This window comes from Pseudorca crassidens, chromosome 8, assembly GCF_039906515.1.
Source record: "Pseudorca crassidens isolate mPseCra1 chromosome 8, mPseCra1.hap1, whole genome shotgun sequence".
NCBI lineage: Eukaryota > Metazoa > Chordata > Mammalia > Artiodactyla > Delphinidae > Pseudorca > Pseudorca crassidens.
The window spans coordinates 65,747,989-65,769,513 of record NC_090303.1 but is presented as its reverse complement, the minus strand read 5'-3'; the positions used below and the strand labels follow the sequence as shown (position 1 = coordinate 65,769,513).

General features: G+C 36.0%; 1 protein-coding gene across 3 annotated transcripts in view; it reads right to left on the bottom strand.

The window, feature by feature from the left end:
* SEPTIN7 (septin 7) overlaps window positions 1-21,525 on the bottom strand; it is a 102,866-nt gene that overhangs the window by 46,581 nt on the left and 34,760 nt on the right. Inside the window, exons 1-3 of one of the 3 annotated variants that reach the window (XM_067746706.1) lie at window positions 20,045-20,093; window positions 18,367-18,469; window positions 186-292 (exon numbers count right to left, since the gene is read on the bottom strand). In XM_067746706.1, the coding sequence (XP_067602807.1) occupies window positions 186-292; window positions 18,367-18,376 (117 nt within the window). In that variant the 5' untranslated portion in view covers window positions 18,377-18,469; window positions 20,045-20,093. Of the gene's footprint in view, window positions 1-185; window positions 293-18,366; window positions 18,470-19,255; window positions 19,275-20,044; window positions 20,094-21,525 lie in introns of those variants that run through there. The other 2 variants (XM_067746707.1, XM_067746705.1) reach the window with 2 other exon arrangements.

Sequence of the window (21,525 nt, the reverse complement as noted above, 5' to 3'; positions counted from 1 at the left end):
TCTAATTACCTGCACGTCTCTCAATAAATCAATCTCTCTTTTTTATCAGCAACCATGTTTACCACTTTACATTGGCTAAGGTCAAACTTGAAATCTACCTCTATGGAAATACAATATAAGTTATAGAATGTGTTTTGTATCTGTTAACATTACCCCACCTTATCATCAGTTAACAATATACATACCTGTACAGTCTTTTTTATTCTATGGGAAGGACCTGGATACTCTGGGGAATACAAATCTGTGAGGAATAATGAGTTGATTAATGTTGACTTTCCCAGTCCAGATTCACCTAAAAGAAATAGAGGTGGAAATCTGTTAAACTCAGCTACCTTATCAAGCTTAAATATTCAACCAATGCTATAATCAAACTTGCTTTTATGCAAGTACTTCTTAGTGGGACAAGGAAGTGACATTAGAAATTATACTATAAAGACTCTCTATTAGAATAAATTCTTTGCCTTCATTTTCTTATCTATCAAATTAGACTCATGTTTCCAAGGATTTTTACCTTTATAATTCTACCATCTGTGTTCGCTAAAAGTAATGTATCTGTAGTCACCATTTTTAACAGTAATGTATTCCTAGAGATGAAAGTTAGTCATGAAGGAAAACATCCCAGTTGGATTATATATTGCTGCTTCAGTGAAATAAAAAATAAAAGTATAAACGTTTATTACAATGAATGACCAAGGAAACAAATCATGCAGCTATAAAAAGTAGAAATCTGCTGATAAAAAGAAGAAAAATTAATCACAATGCATCTTAGTACAAAAGTGAACCACAAAAAAATACTTCCAATTTACCCATATACCAATCAGCTTAAGTATAAAGGGTACTTCTCTATAAACCAGACTCCAAAAAATCATGGGTAATTACTTTTTATAAAAATGCTCCTGCCTGAAGTAGGAAAGGAGAGAGGTAAGACACGATTTCCACTAAGATTCACATACTCTTCTCTGACCCTTCATGTCAAGTCTAGTACACCATACCAAATGTACAGATATTTTTTACTAAAATATAAACAGCTTCAGGATATACAAAGTTAAAATAGATTAAAAGTCATATAATAATTATCAATTAATATGGCACCAGGTTAAAGAATCTAGTTATTGTTAATAGTTCAGTGAGTTTAATAGGCATCTTTAGCCTAAATAACTGATAGCACAATATTAACCTTACTATTTCTATTTATAGGTTGAGTTCTTTTGATATTGGCTCTCAAGAAAGGTAAGAACCGGGTGACTTCCTTGGTGGCACAGTGGTTAAGAATCCGCCTGCCAATGCAGGGGGCACAGGTTCGATTCCCTAGCCCGGGAAGATCCTACATGCTGTGGAGCAACTAAGCCCGTGTGCCACAACTACTGAGCCTGTGCTCTAGAGCCTGTGAGCCACAACTACTGAGCCCATGCGCCACAACTACTGAAGCCCGTGTGCCTAGAGCCCGTGCTCTGCAATGAAGAGTAGCCCCTGCCCGCTGCAACTAGAGAAAGCCCGTGTGCAGCAACGAAGACCCAAAGCAGCCAAAAATAAATAAATAAATATAAAAAAAAAAGAAAGAAAGAAAGGTAAGAACCATTGTAGTGGTCTGGGCTTACTCCCTTTGAATGAGGGAGAATATCCTTTTTTCTAGACGTAGAAATTTCTAAGTCATGGGAAAATAAGTTATAGGTTCCCCATACCTGCTTCTTTCTAAACTCTTAAACCCTGAATAAAGGAGGAAAGACTAGAATAAAACTCAAGTACTTGGGGATAATCAGAAGTATCTACAATATTTTCATTTAGAAGCAACCCTGCCCTTGAACCACTGCTATAAAACTCCTCACCAAATCCTCCTGGGTTGGGACACACAGTTCTCGAGGCACAAGCCCGCTGTGTCCCCCTTTGCTTGGCAAAGCAATAAAGCTATTACTTTCTACTTCACCCGAAACTCTGTCTCCAAGATTCGATTTGGCACCAGTGCACAGAGGCTGAGTTTTCAGCGTCATTCCCTCAAACAAGAAGGAACAGAGCAGACTTTACTCAGATAAAACATTCTAACCTCTTTGGGGCTATCAGAAGGACTAGTGTTGCCTAACTGGGATTTCAGGTTGGAGAAGCACTGGGCATCACTGGTTAAAGTGCAGGAGAACTACAGATGCCTGGAGCAAAAAATTATGGGTGGAGAGACACAACAGACCACCTAAGGCCTTGAGGAGACGCTGAGGTAAAACTCCTTGGAGAATTAAGACATTCAAAAGAAACCACGTATGCAGGGGAAACTGAGAAAGCCACATACAGGCTCAAGCAATAAACATGCTCAGAAAAGTTGTGAAAAGGCATTAAACTTTCACTTTAGGCTGGATCTCTAGGCTCAGAGCATGCCCAGCTAATCATCAGACATCTGCCCTGACATATGACCAAGTCTGCAAAGACAGGGCAGGGTGAGTTTTTTCAAATGCATATTTTTCAACAACAAAAAATCACAAAGCATTCAAAGAAACAGAAAACACAGCCCATAAAAAGGAACAAAACAAAATCCCAGAAACCATCCCTGAAGCAGCACAGATAGTGGACTTGCTAGATGAGGACTTTAAAATAGCTGTTTTAGAGAAAGATAAACATCATATCTCTTATATGTGGAATCTAAAAAACAGGGGGGTACAAATGAATTTATTTACAAAACAGAGATAAGAGTTTTGTAGAAACAAAGTAGAAAACAAACTTATGGTTATGGGGGTCAGGGGGATAAATCAGAAGACTGGGATTTACATATATACACTACTATATATAAAATACATAACTAATAAGGACCTACTATATAGCTCAGGGAACTTTACTTAATACTCTGTAATGGCCTATATGGGAAAAGAATCTAAAAAAGAGTGGATATATGTATAACTGATTCACTTTGCTGTACATCTGAAACTAACACAACATTGTAAATTAACTATACTCCAATAAAAATTTTTTTAAAATAAATAAATTTAGGGACTTCCCTGGTGGTCCAGCGGTTAAGACTCTGCGCTCCCAATGCAGGCGGCCCGGATTCAATCCCTGGTCAGGGAACTAGATCCCGCATGCCGCAACTAAGAGCCCACATACCACAACTAAAGACCTGGTGCAGCCAAATAAATAAGTAAATAAATTTAAATAGCAAAAAAAAATAATAATAAACAAAATAGCTGTCTTAAATATGTCCAAAGAGCTAAAGAAAACAATGAACAATTAATGGAAATCAGGAAAACGACATAAGAACAAAACCAGAATTTAACAAAGAAATAGAAATTGTGTAAAAAAACCAAACCAAAACAAAACAAAACAAAAATTCTGGAGCTGAAACACACAATTGAAAAAATTCACTAGAGAGGTTCAAAAGCAATTGAGCATGTCTAAAAAAGAATCAGCAAACTTGGAAGACAGGACAATTAAAATTATTGAGTCTAAGGAGAAAAAAGAATGAAGAAAAACACAGCCTAAGGGATCTATGTGGGACACCATTTATTGAACTATTATATACAGTATGAGAGCTTTAGAAGGAAAAAGGGAAAGGGTCAAATAGATTATTTGAAGGAAAAAAAAATGACCAAATTTTTTCCCAATTTGATGACAGACATGAATCTACAAATCCAAGAATCTCACTGAACTAGTAGGATAAACCCAGGAACCCGCACTGAGACACATTGTGATCAAACTGATAAAAAACAAAGACAAAAAGAGAAACTTGAAAGTGGCAAGAGAGAAGCAACATATCACATAGAAGGTATCTTCAATAAGATTAGCAGCTGATTTCTCAGCAGCAACTCTGGAGACCAGAAGACAATGTGATGATAAAACTGTCAAATGAGAATTCTATATCTGGCAAAATTGTGCTGAAAAGTTGAGGTAGAAATTAAGATATTTCCAGATAAACAAAAACTGAGGGAATTCATTATCACTACACATCCTCCACATTTCAGTTGAAATGAACGAACCCTGGACAATAACTCAAAGCCACATAAAGATCCCCAGTAAAGGTAAATACATGGACAAATATAAAAACTGGTATTATTGTAATTTTGGTTTCTAACTCCACTTTACATTTTCTGTAAGACTTGAAAGACGAATGAATAAGAAATAATTAGAAGCCTGTGTTATTGAGTACACAATGTTCAAAGATACAATTTGAGACATCAATAATAAAAAAAAGTATGTGGGGGCTGTATATGAGTAGTTTGTATATATAATTAAAATTAAATTGGTATAAATTCAAGTTAGGTTATTATAATTTAAGATTTTATATATAATCTCTATGATAACTACAAAGAAAGCATCTACAGAATATACAAATAAGGAAATGAGAAAGGGAATCAAAACGTGATGCTACAAAACATCAACTAAACACAAAAGAAGGCAGTAAAGGAGAAAATGATATATTCAAAAGCTGTAAGACATACAGAAAACAACAAAATGACAAAACTAAGTTCTCTGTTACCAGTAATTACTTTACATGTACATGGATTAAATGTCTTAATCAAAGGCACAGATGGCCAGAATGGCTAAAAAAACCCCGATCCAACTGTATACTATCTGTAAGATCTAAAGACTTTAGATCTAAGGACACACACAAGTTGAAAGTAAAAGGATAAAAAAGATATTCCATGTAAGCAGTAATCAGAAGAGGTGAGATGGCTATACTTGTATCAGACAAAAGAGACTTAAGTAAAAAATTGATACAAGATGCAAATTAGGATTTATTATTAAAAAGGTCAATTCATGAAGTGGATATTATTACAGAATTATAAACATATATACACCAAACATCAGAGCCCCAAAATATATAAAGGAAACACTGACAAAATTTTGAAGGGGAAAATAGACAGTTTTACAATAATAATTGGAGAATTCAATACTCCACTTTAAATAATGGATAGAAGAAACAGACGGAAGATAAATTAGAAAACAGAGGACTTGAACAACACTATAAACCAACTGGACCTAATAAACATAGACAAAATACTCCATTCAACAACACCAAAATACACATTTTTCTCATGTGCACAGGGAGTATTTTTCAAGACTGACCATAAAACCAAGTACGACTTGATAAACTTTTTCTTTTTTTTTTTTTTTGCAGTACGCGGGCCTCTCACTGTTGTGGCCTCTCCCGTTGCGGAGCACAGGCTCCGGATGCGCAGGCTCAGCGGCCATGGCTCACAGGCCTAGCCGCTCTGCAGCATGTGGGATCTTCCCGGACTGGGGCACGAACCCGTGTCCCCTGCATCGGCAGGCGAACTCTCAACCACTGCGCCACCAGGGAAACCCATAAACTTTAAAAGATTTCAATCATCTTTTCCTATCACAACGAAATGAGACTGGAGATCAATAACAGAAAGAAAATGAAAAAATTAACACATATAAGGAAATTAAACAATACACTCAAACAGCTAACAGGTCAAATAAGAAATCCCAAGGTAAATTAGAAAATACCATGAAAAAAAAAAGAAAATGAAAACACAACATACCAAAGCTTATGAGATACGGAAAAGTCGTTTCTAATAGAAAAATTTGTAACTGTAAACACATACATAAAAATGAGGATCTGAAATCAACAATCATAAGGAACTAAAAAATAAAGAACTAAACCCAAAACCAGCAAAAGAAAGGAAATATTAAAGTTAGGAGATAAATAAAATGAAAAACAGAAAACAACAGAGAAAAATCAACCAAACCAAAAGTTAACTTTTGGAATAGATCAACAAAATTAACAACTCTTTTAGCTAGACTGATTGAGAATAAAAGAAAGAGAAGATTCAAATTACTAAAATCAGAAAGTGTGGATATTACTCCCAATTTTACAGAAATAAAAAAAATTATAAGAGAGTACTATTAATAACTGTATGTCAATAAACTGGATAACATAAATGAAAAGGACAAATTCCATAAGACAAAAACTTAGAAACAATGAGGAATTAAGAAAACATATACAGTGAAAGGCAAACAGGCCTCTCAGATACTGATAAAGTGATTAAAAAATGGAAATGATCTAAATAATTAATATGGCTGATTTTCAAAAAAATACAACAATTCCTACCCAGAGAAAAAACATATTTTTCAAATACCTATGGAACACTTACATAATCAGATCATGTTTTGCCTATAAAGAAAATCAATCAGTACTGAAAAACACAGAAATCTACAGATCATATTCTCTGACTACAAGCAGTGAAATTATAAATTAACAACAAAATAACACATCCCATTTGCCCACTTAGACATAAAACAGTATCTCCCCTCAACTCTTATCTGAAAAACTACTCAAATACAAACAAAATGAGTAATATAAACAAAAATCTAAGATATATGACTAAACTGGTGTTCAGAGAAAAACCTGTGCCTAATTAAGCCTAAAGAAAATAGATCAACCTTCAGAGTGGCTCTTGGAACTGTAAACCAGTATCACTTTTCTTTTTTTTTTTTGAGGCAAGGAGTAATGACTTTATTCGAAAAGCCGGCAGACCAAGAAGATGGTGGGCAAGGGTCCCCAAAAATCCACATTAGTTTGGTCTGAATGCCAGCTCCTTTTATAGAACAGAGAGGGGAAGGAGGTGAGGAAGTAAAGTAAAAAGGCCATAAGCCTTGCATATATCTCCTAGAATGGCCAGCCTCCAGGAGCAGATGTGTTAATTTCTTCTTTTCTGCAGCAATTCATAGGTAGAAGGGTCAGGATGTTTCCCTGAACAAAGGCACTTTGGTTTAACATTCAGACAGCGGGTCAGGGTCCCCAGGCAGGTCATTATGTATGATTATAATAACAAAAGCAACAAAAAGCAAAGGTTAAACTCAAAGAAACAGATCCAACAAGGAATCCGATTTAGCTCTTCCCTGGTATGGAAACTCAAGGAAAGGGTCATTGGAAGCTCCAATTTTACAGCTGGTGGGTCAGAAAGACCTGGACTTGTGACTGGTGTCTGAAGTGGCAACTGGGGGAAGGGGGCAGTCTTATAGGATTGAGCCTTTAACTTGTAGAATCTGATGCTATCTCCAGGTAGATAGTTTCAGAATTGAATTGATTGTAGGAAACTCAGATGGTGTCCGAGAATTGCTTGGTGGTGTGTGGACTCCTGCCCCCATGTTACTGAACTCAGGTTTGGCTGCTCGCTGCTCAAAAGCTAATACTTTTGAGAGACAAGTGCTGGTAGGAATGGAAAGGTTGCTTTATGCAAGAGACTGGCAACTTGTGTCCAAAAACCAACTCCAAAGATTCTGCTCAACCATGAAAGTTTTTAAAGGGAGACTCATTAGCGGAGGGGGTCAGGGTCATTATTATCTTCCACTGTGTGCAGACTTTCTTCTGATTGGTTGGTGGTGAGGTAACAGGGTGGCATTCCAGGAATCTTGTGCTCAGCCTGAAGTTACCATCTTCCACCTGGGTGGGAGCCTTAGTTCCACAGAAGAACTCAAAGGTATTGCTGTGTATATTCCTTGAGGCGGCACCAGGACCTCGCCCCATCGTTGCACTATTGTTTCTTTTTTTTTTTATTCAAACAGAAAGTCACAAAAATTATAATCATCCTCATCAGTTCACTCAGTCCCATGTAATTAATTTTTTTTTCATCTTGATCTTTTGTTAGCACTTTTCCATTAGAGTTGTGAAAATGCTTATTCATTCAGTTCAGCAGTATAGTCAGTTACCAGAAACATGTACTTGTCAGAGTCTGTTCCATGAATTCCTTGAAGATGAAACCCTTTTACAGGAACATTTTTGCAAAAGCATCAGCGTACACCCAGAACAGTCTGTAAATGACAGAAGACTTAAAAATGACCATGGTTAAAGATTTGATGAAGTTCATAATAAGGCAATTGACAAGGAAATTTAGTTATTTCTGAGATATACATTTTAGAGCAATAACTAGAATTATGACTTGTAACATTATACCAGAACATATAAGATTTTTAGAAATTTCATGTAATGTCTGAAACATTTATGTTAACATATTTCCATACAAATAACCCAAAAAAAGTTTAGTAATTAGTTGTGGGTTTTTTTATTTGTTTGTTTTTCTATACTGCAGGTTCTTATTAGTCATCAATTTTATACACATCAGTGTATACATGTCAATCCCAATCGCCTAATTCAGCACACCACTATCCCCACCCCACCGCAGTTTTCCCCCCTTGGTGTCCATACGTTTGTTCTCTACATCTGTGTTTCTGTTTCTGCCCTGCAAACCGATTCATCTGTACCATTTTTCTAGGTTCCACATATATGCGTTAATATACAATATTTGTTTTTCTCTTTCTGACTTACTTCACTCTGTATGACAGTCTCTAGATCCATCCACGTCTCAACAAATGACTCAATTTTTATGGCTTTTTATGGCTGAGTAATATTCCATTGTATATATGTACCACAACTTCTTTATCCATTCATTTGTCGATGGGCATTTAGGTGCTTCCATGACCTGGCTATTGTAAACAGTGCTGCAATGAACATTGGGGTGCATGTGTCTTTTTGAATTATGGTTTTCTCTGGGTATATGCCCAATAGTGGGATTGCTGGATCATATAGTAATTCTATTTTTAGTTTTTTAAGGAACCTCCATACTGTTGTCCATAGTGGCTATATCAATTTACATTCCCACCAACAGTGCAAGAGGGTTCCCTTTTCTCCACACCCTCTCCAGCATTTGTTGTTTGTAGATTTTCTGATGATGTCCATTCTAACTGGTGTGAGGTAATACCTCATTGTAGTTTTGATTTGCATTTCTCTGATAATTAGTGATGTTGAGCAGCTTTTCATGTGCTTCTTGGCCATCTGTATGTCTTCTTTGGAGAAATGTCTATTTAGGTCTTCTGCCCATTTTTGGATTGGGTTGTTTCTTTAATATTGAGCTGCATGAATTGTTTATATATTTTGGAGATTAATCCTTTGTCCGTTGATTTGTTTGCAAATATTTTCTCCCATTCTGAGGGTTGTCTTTTCATCTTGTTTATGGTTTCCTTTGCTGTGCAAAAGCTTTGAAGTTTCATTAGGTCCCATTTATTTATTTTTGTTTTTATTTCCATTACTCTAGGAGGTGGATCAAAAAAGATCTTGCTGTGATTTATGTCAAAGAGTGTTCTTCCTATGTTTTCCTGTAAGAGTTTTATAGTGCCCAGTCTTACATTTAGGCCTCGAATCCATTTTGAGTTTATTTTTGTGTGTGGTGTTAGGGAGTGTTCTAATTTCATTCTTTTACATGTAGCTGTCCAGTTTTTCCAGCTCCACTTATTGAAGAGACTGTCTTTGCCCCATTGTATATCTTTGCCTCCTCTGTCATAGATCAGTTGACCATAGGTACGTGGGTTTATCTCTGGGGTTTCTATCTTGTTCTATTGATCTATGTTTCTGTTTTTGTGCTATGCTATCGCTTTTCTGAGGAACAATTAGGCAGTCTATCACAACTTAAATGCACATGCCTTTTGACCCAGCAATTTTACTTTTAGAAATGTACATTATACAAGCTTTTATACGTGTGCCTAAAAATTCAAGGAAATTAAGCATTGTTTAATTGTCCATCAACAGTAGACTGTATAAATCATGATAATCACACAGTATTGAATACCCCATACTCTGAAGAATGAGTTACTTTATGTACAGACATGAATAAAAGTATAATATATTAAATGATAGGGAAAAAAACATTCACAGAGTAGTATTTACAGCACAGTACCATTTATATAAAAAAGAAATCTACATGGGAATGACTAGTGTATATAAAATTATAGAAAAATGCCAGAAAACTTTTAACAGCTTAATAATGCTTGTCACTAGAGAAGGGACTGGAACTGAAGGAGGGAGAAAAAGGGACTTCACCTTACTAAATGTCTTTAGAATTTACATCTTTTAGAAAATAAAAATGTTTATATTTATAAACTTTTCTTTTTGGGGGGGGGAATAAACATGTGAGACATTTGAGAACAGAGCAGAAGGGTAAGGTTGACAACATAATGATTCTAACAGGTACTAGCCTCAAAATAAATAAAAAGAAATGTTGAGGCTTCCCTGGTGGTGCAGTAGTTGAGAATCTGCCTGCCAATGCAGGGGACACGTGTTCGAGCCCTGGTCTGGGAAGATCCCACATACCACAGAGCAACTAGGCCCGTGAGCCACAACTACTGAGCCTGCGCATCTGGAGCCTGTGCTTCACAACAAGAGAGGCCGTGATAGTGAGAGGCCCGCGCACCGCGATGAAGAGTGGCCCCCGCTTGCCGCAACTAGAGAAAGCCCTCACACAGAAATGAAGACCCAGCACAGCCAAAAATAAATGAATAAATTAATTAATTTAAAAAAAAAAAGAAATGTTGACTGCAGGGAAGTTATGCCTGAGTTTGGACATTAAATTATTAATTCCTACCTATCTTTAGTAGAGTGATATTTACTTCCAAACCAAAATGTCAGACACCCTATAATCATAATACAAAATATAGTAGCTTTGTCCTAATACTCTCAAGGTGACATAACTACAATAGATTCTTGCTCATTGGCTTTAGTAAAGGGAAAGCAATAGCGTTGCTAATGCAAAATAACTGAGAGTTAAATTAATCCCATCAACTCCAACTCTACTTAAAGAATCTGTGGAAACAACCTCAATCAAGTTATTTATCATTATTATTTAAGAATAACAAAATTCAGAATCACACATCCTAGCTTAAGAAAACAAAATTATTCAATAAATATAAACAGAATACCTATCTGTAACATTTTCTATTTCTTTATAATTAACATAATATTTTAAGATCTGTTAAATGATCCAAATTAATGACACATTTATTTTACTTTGAAATGCACTATAAACGTTCTGCAACAAAGTCATTATCATTCCCTTATTTTACAGACTTTAAAAAGGAAATAACTGGAATTAAATTTTTTTCTGTCCTCATTAAAACAAAATATTATTAACACAATTTAAGATGTTAAATACTTTATGAAAATTATAAAATAAGAGTAATTAACTAGAGTCTAATATTATACCTGTAGTTTAACATTATCAGCAGGTTAAAATAACCCATTTCCTCTTTATCTTTGAAGTCTAGCCCATGAAACCCATGCCATCATCATTCAAGAGTATTACACTTCAAGCCTAAGAATGAAACAGTCATGAAATGTTTGTTCATAAGGTTTTGAAAAAAGTTAGATCACTATTTATAATAAAGTCACGTTCCTTTAGGTCTTTGGGATTATAAGGGCTCTGAGAAGTCCTACAATTAAAGAAACTGCTTATCTTTTTTTTTTTTTGCTTATCTTTGTTTTACCCAGCACCTCCTCAATTCTACAGCCTTCGATCATTTCCACCAACCCCTTGAAATATTTATTAATATCTGACACATGAAACACACTGAGACATTATACCATATAATTCTTTGGTAAATTATTTTTCCTTGACCATATATAGTTATAGCAACTGATATAAATAATACTGTATTACTGTATTAGTTAAGTAGAAAATTCATAGGCAGCTTAAATCTTGAGGATTTTTCCTTTGTATATTGCACATAAACACTTAACCACAGACGCTCCTCTGCAGTTCTATCATTAGCAGCTTGGGAAAACCCATTTCATTACACAAACTGTGTAATGAACACATACAATGTGTTCTACATCATCCTGCTAAATTATGTAGAGTTTCAGAACATTAGAACTGGAATAGTCCTTAGAGATACCAGAACAGCAGTGTTCTAACTCCTAGTCCTCAATTCTGCTCTTCATGTAAATCTGCTTCTAAACGAATTCTCTTGATATTCTCTACTGGACTCTCCCACTGGGTAGTGGCTTTCCAACTTACTTTACCACAGTTTACAGTTAAAAGCAAACAAACAAAAAAACCCCAAACACACATTTTTCATCAAAACTCAGTATACACAAATATATAGGTATACTTATCTGTACTGTATAAATGTATGTGTACAAATTTACAACTTTCATGAAACAACAGTCTTGCTAAGCAAAATGCAGTCTATTTTCTAATCATTTCTATTTTTCATTCTTTTAAATGATTCACCAAATTGATTTAATGATCCAGCTTGGAAAAAAAAAACCTGCCAAGGAGCAAAAAGGTTTAATTCAGATGAATAATCTCATCCCAACATCCTATAGCTTTTCCATTCCAACAGCTATCCTCTGATGGACTATTACAATTGATAAAAAGCAAAGACATAAATTCATTTTATTATTTATTGAACAGCTGCTAAATGCTAGAACTGGGGACATTTTGCCATCAAAAGGTATAATTTTGTTGAGAAACAAGCTATAGTTACAATTAAACAAAAAATACAGTAGGAATACATAAAGAACACCTAAGTACAGTTTGAAGGAAATCAAGGATGGCTTCACAGAGCAAGCAAGCAAGCAGCATTTTACTGAGACATCCGTAGAAACTAATCAAGCAAACCAATGAGCACTTAAGTAATGCTAAAATGTGGAACAGTTCTTCTAAAAAGATAAAATCTTCAACCTCTCGTTTAGAATTTGAATGAAGAGGAAAGAAAATACAGAAGGATAAATAAGCTTAGAAGAAATAAAATAATTAGTATTAGAGAAGTAAAAGGCATCTAGTAAGAGCTAATAGGTAACTGAATATAGATTTAACTGGATAAAAAACTATTAAAATAAATAAAGGCGTCTACACAGACTGTTTCACAGGAATCAAGGTTTTTCACTTCTCTTAGAAAAATGAAACTAGGGCCTCCCTGGTGGCTCAGTGGTTAGGAATCCGCCTGCCAATGCAGGGGACATGGGTTCGAGCCCTGGTCCGGGAAGATCCCACATGCCGCCGAGCAACTGAGCCTGGGCGCCACAACTACTGAGCCTGCGCTCTATAGCCTGCAAGCCACAACTACTGAGCCCGCGTGCTGCAACTACTGAAGCCCGGGCACCTAGAGCCCGTGCTCCACAACAAGAGAAGCCCCCGCAATGAGAAGCCCACACACTGCAACGAAGAGTAGCCCCTGCTCGCCACAACTAGAGAAAGCCCACGCGCAGCAAGAAAGAACCAACACAGCCAAAAATAAATAAATAATTTAAAAAAAATTTTTAATTAAAAATTAAAAAAATAGTAATCAGAGATGTCACATAAATAACTTCAGCAAAATACTTAAACATCACGTGTCTATTGAAATGTACATAATAGCAAGTACAAAAATCAATTTTGTTAACAAGAATGCAAGCTACCCAGCTAAACCTTATTTATAATGAGAAAAGAACAAGTTTTTTCCCCCTAAATTCTCTCTGCTTTGGCTAAATTACTTCTTTGAAATAAAATTCATATAACATAAATTTCACCATTTTAAATTGTACAATTCAGTGGTTTTTCTATATTTACAATGTTGTGCAATCATCACTGGTTAAATTACTTCTATTACTGAAAGTAAAATAAAAATACAGAGCTCAGGGAAGAAAATTTTAAAATATTACTCAAAGTATTTCAAGTATCCAACATATCTTAACTGCAGGCTTAAACATAATTCCATTAAATGCCCAACAGCTTAGATACAAAATGGCCAATATTACTTTCAATTTCTTCAACTAACTCTGGATGTTATTATCAATACATCAGTTCAAACACCAACAAAAAGGTGGGAGAAAATTATCTATGACTGTCATTGTATATCCTATCACTGACTAAATACCTCCTAAACTTTTACTAATAAGTCATACACAAAAACACATTATGATAGGGCTTCCCTGGTGGCGCAGTGGTTGAGAGTCCGCCTGCCGATGCAGGGGACACGGGTTCGTGTCCCGGTCTGGGAAGATCCCACATGCCGCGTAGCGGCTGGGCCCATGAGCCATGGCCACTGAGCCTGCGTGTCTGGAGCCTGTGCTCCGCAATGGGAGAGGCCACAAGAGTGAGAGGCCAGCGTACCGTAAAAAAAAAAAAAAAAAAACACATTATGATAAACTTTGAATCCCAAAAATGGCTAAACCACCATATTCTAAGCTCCCTTCCACCTAAAAAAAACAGAAATGCCAGTGCCACTAAAAACATTTGATATATGTCGAATACATTATGACAATAAAGAAAACCTCTGCTACAAAAATTTAGCAAAGTTTAATATTATAAAAATGATTGAACTGTGAATTTTATCTTCAAAGAACCCAAAATAATAGACTTAATGCCACTTGATTTTCAAAATATTTTCTGGTCAGATAAAGCAATCTACAATCTTTCTGAGTTCTACCTCTTTGAAAGATTCTAGTAAAATCAAGATTTTAGAATTAACATTTTATTCTCAGAGCAAAAATTAAGAAGCACACAAACGATTTTCAAATTCCAAGCCCAAATAGGTTTGACACTTGCCGAATTAGAGACCTAACTGTCTTCATTATTTGATATGTCTGACACTGGGTTTTAAAGTAAATTTTCAAATAAAGAGTCAAAATCAAGAATTCCAATCTTTTTATCCTGGAGGCAATGAAGGTCTTCAAAATTTAGGCTAGCCTACCCTTCCAGCCTTATTTCCAACTATATTATATTAATATGTATTATATTATTCGGGGTCAGATCCTAAAATCAACATGCAGTGCAAATTAACATTGAACTGCCCCCAAATATATCATCCATAATGCACAATTACATATAAACTGACAACTTGTTTTTCTTCCTGCACTAAAGCAGATACCTGTTTCTTTGAGCACATAAGAAGTAACTAGTTTATATTAAGGCACCTAGACTAACTCAGCAAGGTGAGATGCTCATGCTATAAAAGTATGTGGAAGCTGAAAATGACTGGGGGAACAGTGAATTCACCTCTTCCACCATGCCTACCCTAGCACAGGCACTCATTCCGGTAGAATGGCAGAAAAAATTGCTTGCACTATTTTACTCTAAAATTCTCATTCATTTCCTCTTTCTCTCTGTCTGTCTCTCTGTCTCTTTTAATTTTTTTAGGGAAAACAATATCTAGTTGGAATCATACAAGTTCAAGGCATACTGGACGCACTCAACTGAACTCTGCACTATATCCAGTATTCCCAAATGAGCCTCTGCATAGTGCCTAAGAACACACCAGACTGAGAAACAGACCGGGTTTGGTTCTGGCATCTGCTAGCAGTGTGACCATGGGCAAGTAACCTAACATCTCCATGCTTCAGTTTCTTCATCTCTAAAAAGGAGATAACAATAATATAATACTTACATCATAGGGTTATTGTTAAGGACTGTATGAGTTACATAATAAAGTATCAGTATTTTATGTACTTGAAATATTCCCTGGCACATAATAAGTTATGCAGGGTTTGGTTATTGTTTTCCCAACTGGACTGCCTGCTCAATGTCTATCCCAATTCTATTCTTCAAAAATCTGCCCTAATACCTCCTTCTCAAGTAAGGCAATAATAATTCCAACCAGGGAACCAGGGAAAAGCTCTCCTATACCTTTACACATCTATGGCTCTTAATTTTTGTATGACTCTACTAACTTATATTTACTTACTAAAAATGTTACTTATCTTTTTATGTATACTTTACATTGTCATAAAAATTATTAGCTCCTTTAGGGAAGAAAATATGGGAAAACAAATTATGCCTCTTTTATACAAAAAAGTCACTCAAGTAAATATTGCTTATGGAGCAAGGTTACTGGATAAAGGTTTCCCAACAAAGGACAAAGAGATAAAATCAACTGTTAAATACAGATTCTCAGTTTGTATCAATGTATAAGTCTCAAACCAAGAATTGTTATAAGAACCAAAGCTGCTCTGAGCATAAATCTCAAAAATGAGGACTTAGCTCATAAGGAATAGCTTGCAGTCTCTAAGTCAAGAATATTAAAGTATGGAAAGTCTTAGCTTTCTGTGATTTACAAACAACATTGTTAGATTTGGCCTAAAGTCTGAAAAACAATGTATTAAAAATATTTACTTAAAAGATGACTTTTTAAAGAATATTTATCTATTTACTTATATTTATTTTGGCTGCGCCGGGTCCTAGTTGCGGCATGCAGGATCTTTTTAGTTGCAGCATGCGGACTTCTTAGTTGCGGCATGCGAAGTCTTAGTTGCGACATGCATGGGGGATCTAGTTCCCCGACGAGGGATTGAACCTGGACCCCCTGCACTGGGAGCGTGGAGTCTTACCCACTGAACCACCAGGGAAGTTCCAAAAGGTGACTTTTATGTGTTATACACTGCAACTATGTAGATGAAAAGATTTAGACCCTGCACTCAACAAGTCTATACAAAGATAGCTAATTAAACAGTAATGTTCAAGGTATATTGGGGATAACAATAACAATATTAACATGCATTCTCCTTTATCCACAGTTGAAGTCTTATCAAAGAAGAGAAAAACAAAAGCTGTAGTTGACAAAAGGACTGACCGGAAAAACAAGTTATATTCAGAGATTGTGTATTTACTCTAAAAATCAAGATCAGCTGGTTATTAACTATTTCATCTGGACAAATGTCACAGAAATTTCAAACCAAATATCTGGCCTGGACTGCCAGATATTACTCTACTAAGTATATATTCAAGAAGTTATTCTTTTGTTGTTGTTTTCTTTTTCTTTTTTTTTTTTCCGGTACGCGGGCCTCTCACTGTTGTGGCCTCTCCCGTTGTGGAGCAACAGGCTCCGGACGCGCAGGCTCAGCGGCCATGGCTCACGGGCACAGCCGCTCCGCGGCATGTGGGATCTTCCCGGACCGGGGCACGAACCTGTGTCCCCTGTATCGGCAGGCGGACTCTCAACCACTGCGCCACCAGGGAAGCCCCAAGAAGTTATTCTTTAAATTTTAATATTAAAATTTTTTTGGAAATTGCTATGGTTCTCCTAATGCACCTAGGAAGTTTTCTACAAATTAAAAAAATGATCTTATATTTGTCTACAGTGTGTCATTTAAGATCACTAACATTACATAGTAAAGGTAAGATGTAGTATTTCTTCACATACAATGATTATGTTACCAATCTATGGAAGAAAAGGTATGTCCTGCATATTTTATCCACCTATTTAGACCCACACCTCTGGTCTACACCAGCAGTTTGCAAGCTAGGTATACTATGCTTCTTACTCAACCAGAGACAGACAAGTTAACCAACTCTACCAAGTATCAAGTTTGCAGACTTTGTACCACCATGTTTTAACTATGAACTATTACAATGCAGATATTTCCAAACAGCCACAAACCTACCCTCAAGTAAAATACTCTGGTCAGTTGATAAAATATTCTTCCCTTCAATGAAGGGGTATTTCATACCTAATTCAATTAATCTAATTCAACACCAAAATAAAAATACCAGGAGTTGAATGTAATTAGCAAATTTAATGCACAGTACATAAAGGTCCAGCATCAACTCAATTTTCTCTGTCATGGATATAGTCAATCCACTATTCTGCCTTTTACTTTCATAAAACAAATAGAGAAATACAACAAAATTGCATCAAACTGAGGAGCTAGGTTATAAAGTCAGCCTATATGAGGTGAAAATATTATAGTCATTTAAGACTGTCATTTAAGATAACTAATCTTATACATGGTAAAGTGTTTTTATATATATAATGATTATGTTACCAACCTACAGTCAAAATAACCCTTGACAATCTCTTAAAATGGACTACAGGCAGGGAAAGGTGCTCACAGGACAAAACACACTCATAAGAAAAATGAGAGTGAACTAAAGAACAAGGAGAGTCATCATATTTCACTAATTCCAGGGCTTACACTTAATGAATGAATTCCCAGGGTAATCATTTGCATGATTATGATCCTCTACCCCATCCTTCTTTTTCAAATTCAGAGAACATATGTTTAAGTTAAACACTCATGTGATATGGCTTCACTACACTATATGAGCCAGAGAATAAAATTATCCTGGGGCTTCCCTGGTGGCGCAGTGGTTGGGAGTCCGCCTGCCGATGCAGGGGACACGGGTTCTTGCCCCAGTCCGGGAAGATCCCACATGCCACGGAGCGGCTAGGCCCATGAGCCACGGCCACTGAGCCTGCGCATCCGGAGCCTGTGCTCCGCAACGGGAGAGGCCACAACAGTGAGAGGCCCGCGTACCGTCAAAAAAAAAAAAAAAAAAAATCCTGGAGTAATAAGTAACCACCAGATGCTATTTCCTTTTGTAGCATCATCGATTGAAGAGAACTTCTCCAGCGTTCTATTCAACCACTACACCCCCCACCCCTCTTCTCAACTTTTACTGAGTTTCCAAAACTGTGCCATCTACAAGAAAGAGGCAAGAAAATACTGAAATCCCATTACGCCATCAAGTTAAATTTTAAAATGTATTTGCATAACAAAAGAAAATATAACACATGATCCCTGCAGTTATTTGGGCTATTGTTTTCTCAAATCATTCAGAGTTCATTAATAGTTGGAAACATATCAAAACTCAATTTTAGTGAGAAATCATATCTTACCCACAACCATAAGTGTGAATTCAAACCCTCTCTTCACTGATTTTCTGTATACTTGATTTGGGAGATTTGCAAATCCCACATAGCCTTCAAGGTTCTTCTGTTGCTGAGAAAAGCAAAAGCAGTCCGGTTATTCATATATCAATAAATCACTTCTGTCACACATTTCAAATTCCCTTCATTAACCTATTAATATATATATTAATATATAATATAATAACCTAATAATATAAACTAATATTATTCATGGTGAATCAAACTGATTTTACAGTGTTACCAATAAAAGTATTAGTTAATTGCAGAAATGGACAAAATGAATTGAGCACAAGTTGACTGACAATAGACAATTACAAAAACCCAAAGGAATAAAATAAAAATTAAAGAAACCTGCCTCAGAGCAAAGATTTCAATTTATAGTAACTTACTAATAATAAGATTCTGACCAATCAACTAAAAAAAACGGAAGGATTTTTCACAAAAAATTCAAATCCCCTTAAAATTATATTAAGGACTCTTTTAATCATTCCCTTTGCTCATACTAATTACCAGAGGCAGGAGTTTCTTGAAATTTATCTTCTTATTCATGAAATAAAATCAAAACGTGGAGTTTAAAATTTTTCATGAACTCTTAAAAGCTCTCATGATCAATGTCAGTCAGTAACATTATCTTTCAAGCTGTTATACTAGGTCCAATTATGTCACTTCAAGATTTTTACATGAGTCTGCTGCCTCTATCATCAGGGACATCAGATTTATCCAGGTTTTAAAGTAAATTTCAATTCAGTTTTCTGTGTGGTTTTTGATTCTTTGATGATCTCAGGAAGTTTCATGAGTAATTCAAAGAAATCTACTTCTAAATTGTCATAGTAAATCAGTCTGATTTTCAACTTACCCATTGGTGAGAAACACTGTCCACAGTTCAGACCATCTGAGTGAGTAGAGTCTTACTGATTAATTTACTTAGGGGTAGGTCTTATTCATTCATTAAAATATAATGGCAAGGGGCTTCCCTGGTGGCGCAGTGGTTGAGAGTCCACCTGCCGATGCAGGGGACACGGATTCGTGCCCTGGTCCGGGAAGATCCCACATGCCGCAGAGCGGCTGGGCCCATGAGCCACGGCCGCTAAGCCTGCGCGTCCGGAGCCTGTGCTCCACAACAGGAGAGGCCACAACAGTGAGAGGCCCGCGTACGGCAAAAAAATATATATATATGTACATATATATAAAATGGCAAAATATTCCTAAGAGGTACACATTTTTCTTAAAGATTTTTGCCACATTTAAATTCTCATCCGAAAAAACTCATATGGGATCAAAGTACTAATTCAATACATTTGGATTTAACAAAGAACAGCAATCTGCATTTCTTACTAGCATCACATATGTAACTAAATATTCCATCCATAATATTTTTATCTTTTTTAAAATTCATATAAACTGATTTTTAAGACAAATATTGAGAAGATAAGTAAGCCAATTAAACTGAAAGACTAATTTTAAATATACTAGTTAGGATACTGATCAGAATATTTTAAAGTCAAATATTTGAAAGCCTACTACATGCAGAGCTAAGAATATGCATTAAATTTAAGGCTTCCTTGGTTCATATTTCATCCAACTATAACTGAAATTTAACTTAGACGAGAAAAAAGCCTCTCTATAAATTATGTAGCATACTCACAGCTACTTTGTAAAGAACACATTTCCATCATTCCAGTGTTCCAGATTCCAACAGACAGATCCACAGAGGAACAGTAAACGAGGAATTCCAAGAATCATACACGGCACATTCAGTCGAACAGGAGAGAGAAATCCATTGGAACATAGTAAAAGATAGAGGGAAAAAAATGAAAGTTACTTACATGTAACTCAACAAATTAGAGGTAAATTACAAATAAATTGAAGGCAGACTTTTTTCTACTCACGTCAAGGTAATATTTTTTGTCGGATATAAGGCCCAATGAATTTTAATCCATTTCAGCAGCTCTCCTGATCAAACACAGAATCAGAGGCCTCCTATCTATCTTTTTATAAAGAACAATTACTATGCCCTGTACCTGAAGTCTTACAAGAAATGGTGAAAAAAGTGTAAAGTATGGGGCTTCCCTGGTGGCGCAGTGGTTGGGAGTCCGACTGCCGATGCAGGGGGCGCGGGTTCGTGCCCCGGTCCGGGAGGGTCCCATGTGCCGCTGGGCCTGCGTGTCCGGAGCCCGTGCTCCACGGCGGGAGGGGCCACAACGGTGAGAGGCCCGCGTATCGCAAAAAAAAAAAAAAAAAAGTGTAAAGTATGATGTTTCAAGAAGATATACAGGGACCAAATTTAAATCCCAAGAAGAAAAAAATGTAAATTTCATACAGTTTTGCTCTGTCAGTCACTGGATTAAGACAGCCCACTTCAGATAAATGCCAATGTTTTAGTTAAAATCTTTATACAGTGCTATATTTCAAGTAATTAAAGTTAAGAACTGGAAGAAATGCAAACTTGTAGATACAGGAAAGGGAAGGAAGCTAAAGATGGCAAGCAGTAACAAATGGAAAGACGAAGTAAATGTGACCTGTAATAACTTAAAGGCAAATAATATAGCAAAGAGAAGAAAACAGACTATCCTTGGACAAAATGTCTTTAAAAAGGGTATGTCTTTATTCTATATTGAAGAAATCTATGAGTTATATCACAACCTAGAACAGATGATGATTCAAATGTCACCTTCAAAGAGAGGACTGCCCTGATCACCCTTATCTAAAATTACAACTCATCTCAGCACTTTGCTGCTTTATGTTTTTCTCTTTAGCACTTACCACCATTTAACATACATTTTACAAATCTTGTTTATTGTGATCTCCACCCACCCTACCTCCAACTAAAATGTAAACTCCATCAAGGTACAGATTAAATGAACTACATAAGTTGTGGCATCAAAAAGAGGAAGCCATCTGGGAGAGCTGAAGAAGTTTCAGAGAAAATATTTTAGGTTACATATTCAAGGAACCCACCATACAAAAAGGTGTAAGAAAAACATCTCCATCTACCTGTGTGTCTTATTTATTGCTTTATCCTCAACTCCTAGAATAGTCTTAGGCACAACTAGGAGACTGAATTAAGAAAAGGGAGAAAAGCATTCTAGGGCTAAGGAATGGGCCCTAAAGTGGGGATGAACTTGG